The 15,298-nt window shown below is 41.8% G+C and overlaps 1 protein-coding gene across 1 annotated transcript in view; it reads left to right on the forward strand.

Annotated features, from left to right (window-relative positions):
• Positions 1-15,298, forward strand: part of foxo3 (forkhead box O3) — an 82,021-nt gene that overhangs the window by 52,780 nt on the left and 13,943 nt on the right. Inside the window, exon 2 of the mRNA XM_033021966.1 lies at positions 5,557-6,964. Coding sequence (XP_032877857.1) covers positions 5,557-6,939 — 1,383 coding nt within the window. The 3' untranslated portion in view covers positions 6,940-6,964. The remainder of the gene's footprint in view (positions 1-5,556; positions 6,965-15,298) is intronic.

Genomic DNA, 15,298 nt, shown 5'->3' on the forward strand with positions numbered 1-15,298 from the left:
CACAATCGAAAGCATACTGACCTACGGCATCACTTCCTGGTTTGGGAGCTGCAAGGCTTACGAACAATATCAACTCAACAGGATAGTGAAGACAGCCAGCAGGATCATTGGTGCCCACTCCCTTTCCTGTTGGAGATCTACAAGAAGCAGAGCATCAGTAGAGCCATCTCCATCATCAAGGACCCCTACCACCCATCACACCACATCTTCTCCATTCTGCCATCTGGGAAGAGGTACAGGAGCATCAGCTGCAAAACCAGCAGGATGCTCCACAGCTTCTTCCCACAGGCAATAAGACTTAACGGACTGTGTCCCCTCCCCAAATATCGTTCACCAACACATTCAACCTCGTCCATACAGCTAGGCACCTGTCAAAGTAAAGCCACTGTCGGTCGGAATGTCTGTTTTTATTCTATTGTAAATTTTAGGCCTACTTTCTGTTTTTAGACATGGTAATTTTAATTTGTTTTTAAAGCTCTATGTATTTATCCTTTTTTTTTACTAACTACACTGAATGGAAACTGATCGAGTAACGTTTTTTCGTTTCCTCTGTGTATGCAAGTACTCAGTGAAAATGATATTAAGCTTCTAATACAAGAACAGCAGTCACATTGGAACTTCACCATCTCCAATTCAGACACCATCTTGAACTGGAGAAATATTGTTGCTTGATCATCACTGGGTTGACATTCTGGACGTCCTTACTACAGCTCTATGTGAATTAATTTAATAACAGCGTTGGTGTGTAAGCCTTCAACATAAAATCTATCATTTGATTCTTCTCCATTCTGATGCAATTTATCTATCTTTCATCTGCTTATGTATTCTTTGGTGATGTAGTGTCACCTTTTTTGGCAAGTCCTGTGAAATGCAGAAAGCAATTTTATTCCTTACAGTTTTTGAGGAACACAGCACAGTCTGACGTACAAATCTCATGTATGAAATACTCTGTAACGTGTAGCATTTTGTTATGATTAATCCCAGCAATATTTTGTTTTGGAAATTTTTTCGTTTCCAGAGATTTTGTTACGCAGCATTGCACAACTTGCTTTTTTTTTTAAAGTAGTCTTGTTACATTGCAGAATGATAAATTAATACCATATGTTTCTTTCAAACAAAAATCTAATTGGTTGATCAGTTGCAGCTGGTCAGTTTATAGTATCAACTTGCAATGTAAATGACAGTTGGATGGATCCCAAGTAAATGGATTTAAGGTTCTACGTACTTTCTCAATCTATATCCAATGCAGGGGAAAATGGCTATTTCTGAAGCTCATATTTCAATTGACCATATAGACATTCTTTTGGCCAATGTGTAGTTTTGATTTAAATGGTGCTGAAATATATTTTGGACTCAACAGTGTTTAAAATATTGACTGTCCCTGGTAAAGAGTATTCCCTTGCATTGAAATTAATATCCTCTTTTATTTCAGTTTGAAGCTAATGGTCTTGCTCATCAGAATTTCTCAGATAGCCTAGCCTTTCATCAACTGTATTTTAATCCATTTTACTGTCGAGATTTTACTTGTAGGCCAATTCTCAAGGTGGTTTTGATTTTATTTTGCGTATTCTGAGCTGTTCCAACAAAAATATACTTCATACAAAATGTTTCACCAACTCCATAGTAAATGGACAAAGTCCATGCTGGCTGCCTTTTTGAGGTAGCGACTCCTATAGATCCCTTCGATAATGGGGAGGTTAAGACCTGTAATGGACCGGGTCATGTCCACCACTTTCTATCTCCTTTGTTTCTGGATGTTTGACTTACCGAACGGGCTGTGAAGCAGTCAGTCAATATACTCTCTACAATACACCAATGGTAGTTCAAGAGAATATTTGTCGATGTACCAAATCTTCTAAGGAAGTAGAGGCATTGATGGTCTTTCTTATATTCTCAGCCCAGGAGATATGCACATTCAGGAACTTGATGACTCTCTCCACTGCTGACCTGTCAATGAAGAAAGGTTTGTAGATCCTTGGCCTCCCTCTTCTAAAGTCAACAATCAGCTCCTTGATCTCCTGATATTGAGAGCAAGGTGGTTGTCTGTGGTACCATTCAATCAGACGGTCAATCTCCTGCCTATTCTCTGACTATTTGTAATTCGTCCAACAAAGATGGTGTTATACAACACTTAAAGATGGAGTTGGAACTGTATCTGATGACGCACTCATGGGAATAGTGAGTAGAGCAGGGAACTGAGCATACATCCTTGAGATGCGCATGTGCTGATGGTTGTTGAGGAGGAAGTTTTTTTGCCAATTTTTACTGATTGTGGTCCGTTGAGGAGGAAGTAGCGGATCTATTTGCATAGGGATGTGCACCCAGTGCCATGAGCTTGATAACAAGTCTGGAGGGTGTGGTGGTGTTGAACACTGATCTGTAATCGATGAACAGCAGCCTGACATACATGTTCTTATTCAAAGTAATTCAGTGCAGAGTGAAATCACATCATGCATAGATCTGTTATAGGGTCATACAGTGCGGAAACTGGCCCCATTGCCCATATACAAAAACAGGGATGTAATGTTGAGGCTCTACAAGGTGCTGGTAAGGCCGCATTTGGAATATTGTGAGCAATTTTGGGTACCATATCTGAGAAAGGATGTGCTGGCTCTGGAGAGTTCCAAAGGAGGTTTACAAGTATGATCCCAGGAATGAATAGGTTAACCTATAATGAGTGTTTGTCGGTACTGGGCCTGTACTCGCTGGAGTTTAGAAGAATGAGGGGGGGACCTCATTGAAACATACAGAATAGTGAAAGGCTTGGATAGAGTGCATGTGGAGAGGATGGTGCCACTAGTGGGAGAGTCTCTGACTAGTCATAGCCTAAGAATTAAAGGACGTTCTTAGGAAGGAGATGAGGAGAAATTTCTGTAGTTGGAGGGTGGTGAATCTGTGAAATTCTTTGCCACAGAAGGCTGGGGAGGCCGCCAGTGGATATTTTTAAGGCAGAGATGCATGGGATCTAGGGAGAGCTATCTGACTGGATGCAGAATTGGCTTCATGGTTGGAAGTAAAGGGTGGTGATGAAAGGTTGTTTTTTTGGGCTGGAAGTCTGACTATTGGTGTGCCTCAGGGATTGCTCATTGTCAACAAGAGCAATGATTTGAATGAAAATGTACAACACATGGTTTGCAGATGACACTAAATGTGGTGGTATCATGGAGAGTGACAATGGTTATTAAGAATTGCAGCAGGATCTTAATGAGCTGGGGGAAGGGGGGGGGGCAAGGAATGGTTTCATGCATTCAATAAATTATATTGGAATTTTAATATAGCACCTGAAGGAAAATGTGTGTAAGCCTTCCATGGGTAGCAACGTATATTGTTGATTTTGGCTGTTAGTTAGGAAATACACAGAGCACCAGTAGATGGTAACAGTATTGCTGCAGTATTGTAGTGAATAGCATCAAAAGCATATGTGTATTTTTACAATACTGGCACACAATAATTTCAAATTCCTTCAAAAATGTTGGCAAGCACTTTATTGGGTTCATGACTAACATAGTATCAACAAAAAAAATTAAGAAAATATAGCATATTGATGGCAAGTTTCTGAAAATGACATCAGAATACACAAATACATTTTGTGTAACGGTTGTCGCTTTGTGTCCACAGTAAGTGCACGTATTTCTTATTCCTTTCTATGTTTATGAACACCACATATCTATATACTTTTAAAACTGTGTGTGTGTGGGTGTATGTCATTTTGCCTTTGAAACGTATCTCCTCGAAAACCAGATGCAAAAACGCAGATATTTTTACACATTTCGGTAGGGATTTAACTTATGATTTCAGAAATCCACTCCTCTCTAAATTCGGTCAATTATTTCCCCAAATTTTGAATAAAGTTGTTCACAAAACTCACTTAAAAAAAAAAAAATCGCCGCTTGCCAGCTGCTGACATCACAATGCCCACATGCCCACCAATCGAGGCCCACCTGCCTCCTGGCCCCGACCCACGCCGCTGTAGACTAATGCAGCTGCTGTCAACGCACATGCGCAGTTTTCCACGAGGTACCCACCCACCCACCCCCACCCCCCTGTTCTTCAAAAGGCGTAGAAAGATCGAGAAAGTTCTGCAGAACAAAGATTCTCAGTTCTCCGCTATAGGATCTTTGTTCTGCAGATCTCGGGGTCAGCAGTGCCTCGCGCGCTGAACCTTCTCCTCACTGTCGGCGCAGCTCGTGAAGCCCCGCCTGCGCGCTCATTCCAGCTGCCGGTTCCCAGAGAGTCAGAGGCAGCTTCTGTCTCCGCATTTCGCAGCCCACTCACTCGCCCGGCTCCCCTCCCCCCCCCCCCCCCTCCTCTTCTCACCTCCTCCCCTCTCCTCCTTCCCTCTCTCCCATCTCCTCTCTACCCGTCACAGGGGACGACCTCCTTCTCGGGGAGGCCCGATCGTCTGACTCCCCCGGCCCGGCTCTGTCATGCTGGTGGGTACGCTTTCCTTAGCGGAAGCCATGATCGGCTGGTCCCCCCGCTGCTTTTCACCGTCCTCAGATCGGGCCCCCGCGAGCTGCCGCATTATAGTGAAGAACAATCACTATAATTGAAGAGAGAAAACTTGATCTTCCATTGATAGAAATTAACTTGTGTATGTTTGAATCTTTGAATTTAATACTATGAGAGCTCTTTTGTACATAGCAGCATCCATTAGTTGGTTGTTTGTAACCAGGAGACAGCCTGTAAAGGTCTTTCAAGTTGATATTCATTTTTTAAACTTTGTACTCTTCAGTAACAAACAAAGTGGGAAGTTTGTTTATAATTGTACGTACATAATTGCCTAAAGATGTGCTGATGGTTGGTCATACAGTACTGAAATGGGTCCTTTGCCCACCAGGTCCACACTGACCATCAAGTGCCCATTTATATTAATTTTACACTTATGACATTTTATCCTCCCCATATTCCCATTAACTGCCCTCACCGCAAGTTCTATCATCCACCTACACGAGGGCCAATTTATAGCAGCCAATCCACCTACAACCTGCACATCTTTGGGATGCTGGAGGAAACCCGTGTAGACAGGGTGATGTAGTCATGTGCAAACTGTACACGGATGACATTGAAGGTCGGGATGGAACCTGGGTCATGAGCTGTGAGACAGACTCTGTGACATCCAAATGCACCTATTTGAATTCTTGCCCAATTTCTTTGGCATCTGCTATTTTCTCTGCTAAAAATCGCAATTATTCAAATTTTCGTTGTCATTTTCCATTTCTTGTCCAATTATTCAATGACTAGTGTAATCCTCTTGTACCCTACTACCACCAACCAACCAACCAAGCGTACTGCTTTGATATTCTTCAGTTTGAATGCTATATGATTGAGATGCATCCTGCAATGAGTTGTTCACAGCCAGAAAGGAAGTACCAATAAATGATATTGAAAAGCTCCTTCAAACCTCAGTTTAAAAGATGATTGGTAATTTGCAAGATGTTAAATTAACATACATTTTTTCGATTTTCCACAAGCATAATGAAATAGCTGTTTTTGTTTTATTTTTTGACTCCGTATTGTGTTATTAACATTTTGATTTTTGTTTTCCCTTTTCAGAATTCAATTCGTCATAACCTTTCACTGCATAGCAGATTTGTCAGAGTTCAGAATGAAGGTACGGGCAAAAGTTCTTGGTGGATGATCAATCCAGATGGTGGAAAAGGTGGGAAGTCTCCACGAAGGCGTGCAGTTTCCATGGATAATAATAATAAATATGCAAAGAGCAGGGGTAGAGCAGCAAAGAAGAAGGCAGCCCTGCAAGCTGCACAAGAAGCTAGTGTGGAAAGCCCGTCACAGCACACAAGAAGCCCAACATCTCGCAGCAGTGACGAATTTGATGTATGGACAGACTTTCGTTCTCGTACTAACTCAAATGCCAGTACTTTGAGTGGGCGGCTTTCACCTATATCAGCCAATCCTGAACTTGACAATGTTCCAGATGAGGAAGCGGCTCCTTTGTCTCCCATGCTTTACTCTAGTCCATCCAGTGTTTCCCCAACTGCAAGTAAATCGTCCACTGTTGAGCTCCCTAGGTTAACTGACATGGCTGGAACCATGAACTTGAACGATGGATTGACAGAACATTTAATGGATGATTTATTGGACAATATTACTTTAACACCTTCTCAACAGTCATCACCTGGGAGCATTGTGCAGAGAAGCTCAAGTTTTACTTATGGGTCAAAGAGTTCTGGTTTAGGTTCCCCAAACAGTTTCAGCAATTCCATATTTGGACCACCGGCTTTGAATGCTTTGCGGCAGACTCCCATGCAAACTATTCAAGAAAACAAGCAAGCCACATTTTCTTCCATTTCCCGGTTTGGCAACCAAACGTTACAAGATCTGCTTGCGTCTGATTCTCATGGTGACGTTATGATGACTCAGACAGACCCTCTGATGTCTCAAGCGAGTTCTGTGGTGTCTTTACAAAACTCACATAGAAATCTGATCATTCATAATGATCCAATGATGTCGTCCTTCACTGCCCAGTCTACTCTGGCAAACCATAATCCACTGCATCGCCAGTCTCCACCTCGGACGTCTGCACTTACTGGTGATAGTGCCTTGTCAAACTCCATGAATCATGTAGCATTACCAACAGATTCTAACAGTGTCGCCACAAAACACCAGCTTCAGTCATCTGTCAATCGGTCTATGCATATGGGATTGTCTGATACACTTACTGGCCCTCCCTATCCTGGTAGCATGGTTCTTCCACCTATGGGGCAAGACAAATTTCCCAGTGACCTGGACTTGGATATGTTCAATGGAAGTTTAGACTGTGATGTGGAATCCATCATTCATAATGAACTCATGGACGCTGATGGGTTAGATTTTAATTTTGATTCACTTATATCTGCTCAGAGTGTTGTGAACTTGAATGTGGGAACTTTCACTGGTGCTAAACAGACATCGTCGCAGAGCTGGGTTCCAGGCTGAAGTTGCCTTTTAATGGTGGAAGGAGGTGAGTGAAATCTAGGGAAATATGTAATAGAAGTGCCCAGGAGTTTAATAGAATGTAAATGAATATATAGAATTGTGTGCATTTGGAGCACACCAAAGATAAATATAAGTTTTTAATTCATTTCCAGCATAACCCAGTGCTAATGAAGCTCAGCAGGTCAAGCAGCATCTGTGGAGAGAATGGGCAGACGAGGGTTCAGGGCCTAAAACGAAACATTCCTAACCTAAGATGTCATCTACAGGAAGGAACTGCAGATGCTGGTTTATCGAAACCGAAAATAGACGGCAAAAGCTGCAGTAACTCAGCGGGTCACACGGCATCTCTGGAGAGAGGTGACGTTTCAGGTCAAGACCCTTCAGACATCTGTCAAGGCGTCGTCATCTGTCCGTTCCCTCCACAGATGCCACCTGACCGCTGAGTTCCTCCAGCAATTGTGCATTTTGCTCAGGATCTTGTCTCCAATTTCTTGTCTCCACTTTCTATTCATTTTGTGACATGGCTGCATTTATGATCTGCCAATAATTTGCTTTAAGTAGTTGACAGTGGTGAGCTGCCATGTTCAACAGTTATATTGTGAGGATAGTTGTACAATATTGGTTAGAGAGCAGCATGAATTAGAGACATGATTCTTGAAAGAATGGTGATTTTATTACTAAGGCGGGATGTTTGGTGATTTGAGGGGAATCTATAGCTGGTGGTGTTTGCATGCCCCTGCCACCTTTCCACTGGTTGTTAGAGGTCATCGGTTTTGGAGGTATATCAAGTAACCTTGATGAGGAACTGCATTGGGTTTTGGAGACGGTACATTCAACAGCCATAATGTACTGGTGTTGGTGGCGGTGCATACTAAACGTGTGGATGGGCAACCAATTGTGAGCAGCTTTGGCATAGTAACACAAGTTACTTGTGTTGTTGGAACTTTACCCTCGACGTATGCCCTGAAGATACTGCAATGCTTTGTGGTGTCAGGAGATGAATCACTCTCTGCTGGTTACCTTCCCTGTTCCTGTGGCCACATTATTTATTTTCATTCTAGTGTCTGCATGGTGGTGGCCTCCAGGATATTGGCAGTGAGGAACTTGGTGATGGTAATATCATTAAACATCAAGGGTGGACGATCAGAATCTGTCATTGAAAATTGGTCATTCACAAGCACTTACTTTATGAAAGCTACAGTGCCCTCCATAATGTTTTGGACAAAGACCCATCATTTATTTATTTGCCTCTGTGCTCCACAATTTGAGATTTGTAATAGAAAAATATCACATGTGGTTAAAGTGCACAGTCAGATTTATTAAAAGCCATTTTTATACATTTTGGTTTCACCATGTAGAAATTACAGCTGTGTTTATACATAGTCCCCCCCATTTCAGGGAACCATAATGTTTGGGACACATGGCTTCACATTTACATGACATTGCTGTGTCCCAAACATTATGGTGCCCTGAAATGGGGGGGACTATGTATAAAGACTGCGGTCATTTCTACATGGTGAAACCAAAATATATAAAAATAGCCTTTATTAAAATCTGACAATGTGCACTTTAACCATGTGATTTTTTCTATTACAAATCTCAAATTGTGGAATACAGAGGCAAATAAATAAATGACGGGTCTTTGTCCCAAACATTATGGAGGGCACTGTATTTGATGATCAGTCCATGCTTGATTGTTCTCTGTGTATTGCTGTCTGCGGGATGCATTGCTTCATTCTCTGAATCATTGTGCATGGAACCTTGCAGTATGTAATTATCAACAAATTAAAGTACATTAACACTATCCTACACACATTAGGGTTCATTTACAATTTTAGCCAATTAGTCTACAAACCTGTGCGTCTGGAGCATGGGAGGAAACCGGAGCTCCCGGAGAAAATCCACGCAGGTAATGGGTAGAACATACAAACTCCGTACACACAGGCACCCATAATCGGGATCGAACCCGTGTCTCTGACGTTGTAAGGCAGCAACTCTGCCGTTGCGCCATCGTGCCGCCCACAGTGCCCCTTGTATGCAGGTACAAGATGTTAGAAACTCACAGCATGTCATTATTTATAAGGGGAAATTGCATTGGGAAGTGAGGAGGGCTTGCTACATTTATATGGGGCATCTGTGAGAATGAGTGTACTGAACAATTCTAATATCCATCAAGGAAGAATGTTAATACATTAGAAGCAGTTCAGAAAAAACTACTACCTGGAATAAAGACATTGTTTTGTAGGGGGAAAATAGGTTGACAGGCAAACTTGTATTCACTGGAGTTTAGATGAGAGAGGGGCACTTGTTGGAAACATAAGATCCAGTTGGTTATGTTATGTTATGTAATTGTTAATGTCATAAATGTAATTTGCTAATTGTTGCATGGGTTTGTTTTTGCTGCTTTATGTACATATAAATGTAATGTCCTTGCTGGATTGGCATCTCGTCGTTAGAGATGCCAGTGGCAGTAATGGACCTGGTTTCGGCAGTCTTCACTAATCGCATAAGTAGACTGAAGAATATCCTTCGGCATGGGCTGTACAGTTCTGTTGGAATCTGCTGATTGCCACTTCACATTATGGATTCTCAGCTTTGAGCTTTCTGGTCTGCTGTGAATCCACATTGTCTTGTAACATGATAGAAGATTTTTGCAAACATTTGAGTACATCAGGAATATGTGGTGGTTATTTCTACTAGTTGAGATATTAGCAGCAGGCAGTGAGGCAGTAAGTTTATTCCTAGTTTTGTTCTCTCATTATCTGAAAACAATGCTTTCTACTATTTGGCCAACTTGGTCAGTGGTGATATGCACGTCACTTCTCGTGATGCATGTTGAAATCTTGCTCTTTGAATACCCTTTGCATCCTTGTCACCGTGACACTCTCCATAATAACTTTGACATTTTATGGGCCCAACTCATCTCTCATCTATATACTTCCGCTCATTCCAAATACTGAATTGATCCAATCACCTGTACATTTTAACTTTTCTAGTATCTATTGGCTCCAGTCCTACCATTTGTGCAAATTCAAAATTATCTGTTGGTTTGCCCTTCTTACGTCTTGTAGTCCTGCGATCTTTGTTCCTTCAACTATGGCCTCAGCACTTTGTCACATCCCTTGCTTTAGTCATTGAATATATCTTTGAGCTTCCATTTTCTTCATCTCCTTAGAACCCTCATGTAAAGCCCCATCAAAGCTTTTGGATAACCACAAGATTTTCTTTAGCTATTTTTATATTTCTATGAACTCATTGAACTTTAAGTTTTCTTTAAATGCAAACTGTGAAAGGGATAGGTTTGATCAAAAACAGTTACCCCGTCCCGGCTCGAAGGGCCGAATGGCCTACTCCTGCACCTAATTTCTATGTTTCTAATCGTTTTTATAGACCTAGTCAATCAGAATGTCAATCGATATCGACTTAATAATGCCTTTGTACCCCAGTGAATCTTACATGAATTTGTGGTTTCTATACCTTTTCTCTCTGTTATCTTTGTATATCTTGCCCACTCATTTTTTACACAAATATTCTCTTTTACTGGTTGTTTGACTCTCAATATTAATTAGAAATTAAATAATATTTTAACTTTTAATTAAATGTGTGCTTATAAAATCGATCTGTTATCTTCCTCTTTAAGTAAAACAATTATAGAATAGAATGCTATTTATTGTCATTCAAACCTAGGTTTGAACAAAATATAATTTCTACAGTTTTTTACATTACAAAACAATCCAAGACCCACACTTAACACAGTTTACATAAACATCCATCACAGTGAGTCTCCAACATCTCCTCACTGTGATGGAAGGCAGTCTTTATCTCTTCCCTTTGTTCCTTCTCCCTTATGTAAAGCTATTTAAACTTTATTTGAATGTTCCTGAGAGTGGGCCCACTGGATGTGTCACTGGAGCCAAGAAACCCATGTAAAACTACTCTAGACCTGCTGAACTCATCTTGTGGGTCCACAAAAGGTTAATTGTGACCATGCATGTATTGAGCATAATCTGGCCCATTCATTTGTTTTTCAATCGGGTGAGAACTTTTTTGGGAAGTACTTGTCTGTGTTCATATGTATTCATTTTTTTGAAAATATGGACTGGCAGTCCTGTGTGTATTCCTCTTTCCTTACACCGATAGTTTTGCCATCTGCTGGTGCTTTTGTTTGCATTCATGACTCCAGGGCAAGTTGGTAACTGGATCCAAAAATTGGCTTGGCAATGGGAAATGTAGGGTGATGGATGAGGCTTGTTTATGCGATTGGATGTCTGTGATCAGTGGTGTCCCACAAGGATTTGAGCTGAGACCATGATATCTGCAGTATATGTGAATCACCTCTGGGAGGTATGATCAGCAAGTTTGCAGATGACATAAAGATTGGTAAAGTTGATGTGTGTAGGAAAAGTCTGAAGAAAGATCTTGACCCGAAACGTCACCCATTCCTTCTCTCCTGAGATGCTGCCTGCCCCGCTGATTTACGCCAGCATTTTGTGTCTACCTTTGGTAAAGTTGATAGTTTGGGAGGTAGTTCTGGGCTGCAGAGTTATCAAAGTGTTGAAATGAGTGTAAAATGACACTTGGCATTTAATCCAGACAAATGAATGTTTGTATTGTGAGAGTATCAATGAGGCTCAGACCTACACTGAATTGTAGTCTTGAGGAACAGAAATATTGAGGAACAGCAGGACCAGTGATCCATGATAGTAGTTAGTATTGTTGGAAATGTATATGGGATACTGGCCTTCATTAATCATGACATTGAATAGGGACTTGATACTTCAATGTTAAGTCCTTGCCTAGACCTCAGACGGAATGTTATGTACAATTCTGGGCACAAAAGTAAAGGAAGAATGTGATAGCGCTGGTGAGGATGCAAGGAGATTCATCGGGAAGTTGACTGGCATGGAGCAGTTCAGTTACGAGGCTAGAAAAACTAGGTCTTCTCCCTGGATTAGAGATGGTTAAGAGGGATATGATTGAGGTATATAGATATGATAGATTGAAAGAAACTTCCCCATTAGATAAAAGTGGAGGGTATATGTTTAGATTAATGGGGACACACTGAATCTCCTCAATCTTCTAAGAAAGTAGAGATGTAAAACATTATCAAACATTATCTTATTTTTTTGGTTGTAATTTTATTCAATTGTGGTTACATCTATGTTATTGCAGTTTGAATACTTCACATAAGAGATAATTAGTTACTGTGCAGGCAGTCTATTTAGGGATTAATTGATTAGGCAGACAAATAAAAATAACAAGTGTGCACTCTTTCAGTTCTCTGCTTTTAAATAGTTGGGAGACCCAAGTGCAGTCTGACATTTTAAATGTTGTTCTGTGTGTAATCCCTACCTTTTGTGGTGTACTTTGAGTGAAGCCAGTTGTGTTTTGGGGGGTATGTATGTATGTAGGTAAGTTTCATAAGATTTGGTCAAGGATGAGAAAGTATTAATGACTGAATTATTTATTTAATGCTTGATTTCAGGATAATGTCATACAATTGATTAGTTGGTGTTCAGTCACACTGATTCCAAGAATGCTGTTGAAGCCCTGGTCACATAATATAGGCATTCGTTGATGTCAAATCTTTGCGTTCATGCATCTTTATGCTCATGCAGAAAAATTTACAGTCTCAAGATCAAGTTTGTCCTCGTTTATAGAATTATTGTTAATAAGGACATGGATAAATTTATGGACACAAAATATTTTTCATACATTTGTGCACTTGTGTAATAAGCTGTAAAATGCTTAGATTCGTTTTTTTAGTTTAGAGATACAGCAGGGAAACAGGCCCTTCGGCCCACCGGGTCCACACCGACCAGCGATCCCCGCATATTCCCACTATCCTACATCCACTAGAGACAACTTTTACATTTACCAAGCCAATGAACCTAAAAACCTGTACGTCTTTTGAGTGCGGGAGGAAAACGAAGATCTCGGAGAAAACCCACGAATGTCACGGGGAAAACGTACAAACTCTGCACCCGTAGTCGGAATCGAACCCGGGTCTCAGGCGCTGTATTCGCTGTAAGGCAGCAACTCTACCGCTGCGCCACCGTGCCGCCATGCCTCAATAACAAAAATCAAAATATCCAGGGAATATTTTGAAAGCATGGTTCCTTGCACTTGGTGTTCTTCTAGACCCACGATTTCACAATTGGGCTTTCATTTCTAAACTGTTTAAAATTATAATGGTACTGTGACAAGAAATTGGCGATGTTCCTGAATGATGAGGTTGCTTGGGCATGGTTTCACTGCTTTTAAATTGAGGAAATTATATCGTTGATGGTGTTCCCTTCATATATGGATTTGAGGGTAGTTGAGCTTCGCTTCTTCTTTGAATTTCAGTATTTAATAAAAAAAGTTATTTAAGCTATGAAATGTGCCTCTTTAGAATACCGCTTCCATATTTATATTGCACTATTACGTAAACAAATGTGGAAAAGTATTCGAGATTTGAGATAGGGCTGTTTCTTGGCACCTCTTTCTACAGACAGAAAAGTAGTTGAAATGACCAGATTCAAATTTGAGTGGAAAAATTTAATTACTTTATTACAAAATTGAATGTAACAAAATCTAGATTTTTGTAAAATTACCATGATCTGGTGTAAATGAAGGAGCAGGTCGTCAACTACAGGAAGTGGTGTGGAGTATATGCCACAATCTTTGCCAATTATGCTGAAATGGAGATGGTCAAGAGCATCAAGTTTTTAAATGTAAATATAACCAACAATTTGTCTTGGTCCAATCACATTGACGTTATGGCCATGAAAACACATCATAGAAAAATAGCAACATAGAAATTAGATGCAGGAGTAGGCCATTCGGCCCTTCGAGCCAGCACCGTCATTCAATGTGATCATGGCTGATCATCCACAATCAGTACCCCATTCCTGCCTTTTCATAATCCTTGATTCCGCTAGCCCTGAGAGCTTTATCTAACTCTCTTTTGAAAGCATCCAGTGAATCGGCCTCTACTACCTTCTGAGGCAGAGAATTCCACAGATTCACAACTCTTGGTGAAAAAGTTTTTCTTCATCTCAGTTCTAAATGGCCTACCCCTTATTGCTAAACTGTGGCCCCTGGTTCTGGACTCCCCCAACATCAGGAACATGTTTCCTGCATCTAGCTTGTCCAATCCCTTAATAATTTTATATTTCTATAAGATACAATACAATACAATACAATTCAATTTATTGTCATTTGGACCCCTTGAGGTCCAAACGAAATGCCGTTTCTGCAGCCATACATTACAAACAAATAGACCCAAGACACAATATAATTTACATAAACATCCATCACATTGCTGTGATGGAAGGCCAAAAAAACTTATCTCTCCACTGCACTCCCCCACCCTGATGTCAGAGTCAAAGTCAAAGCCCCCGGCGGGCGATGGCGATTGTCCCGTGGCCATTAAAGCCACGCCGGGTGATGCAAGGTCGCACACCGGGTTCTAGATGTTAGAGCCCCCGGCGTGCGCTCGCAGTCCCGCAGCCATTCCAAGCCGCGCGGGGCGGTGATGTAAGGCCCCGCTCCAGGAGCTCTTCAACCCCGCAACTCGGGCGGGAGAAGTCGCCGTTGCGGGAGCCCCGAAAAGCGGACTCCCTCCAGGGTCCCGCGGGCTCCCGGTGTCACTGTCCGCCAAACCCGCAGTTGCAGCCACCGAATCTCCGGGGGTCGGGTCGCAGCAGCGTCCACCACAGCTCCACCCGCTCTGGACTCGGCCAGCTCCGCGACGGTGAAGTGAGTAGTCGGCACCACAGCCCCCGGTCTTCCTGTTGGAGGCCGCTCCTCGTTGCAGCCCCAACGACAACGGAGACCCGACAAAGAAAAGGCCGGGTCTCCCGTGCAGGGAGAGATTTAAAAGTTACCCCCTCCCCCCCACACCACCCTCTCATCCTTCTAAATTCCAGTGAATACAAGCACAGTTGCTCCATTCTTTCATCATATGACAGTCCCGCCATCCCAGGAATTAACCTCGTGAACCTACGCCACACTCCCTCAATAGCAAGAATGTCCCTCCTCAAATTAGGAGACCAATACTGCACACAATACACCAGGGCCCTATACAACTGCAGAAGGACCTCTTTGCTCCTATACTCAACTCCTCTCGTTATGAAGGCTAGCTTTCATCACTGCCTGTTGTACCTGCATGCTTACTCTACTTTCTCAGAAACCTAATAAAAACTTGGCCTGTCTGTAATGACCCATGCCATTTTCTACAGTGCAGCATAGAAAGCATTCTATCTGGATGCATCACAACTTGGTCTGGTACTGCTCTTCCCAAGACTGCACAAAATTACAGAGTTGTGAACGCAGATCAGTCAGTCCATCACTCAAACCAGCTATTGACTCAATG

This window comes from Amblyraja radiata, chromosome 5 (assembly GCF_010909765.2).
Source record: "Amblyraja radiata isolate CabotCenter1 chromosome 5, sAmbRad1.1.pri, whole genome shotgun sequence".
NCBI lineage: Eukaryota > Metazoa > Chordata > Chondrichthyes > Rajiformes > Rajidae > Amblyraja > Amblyraja radiata.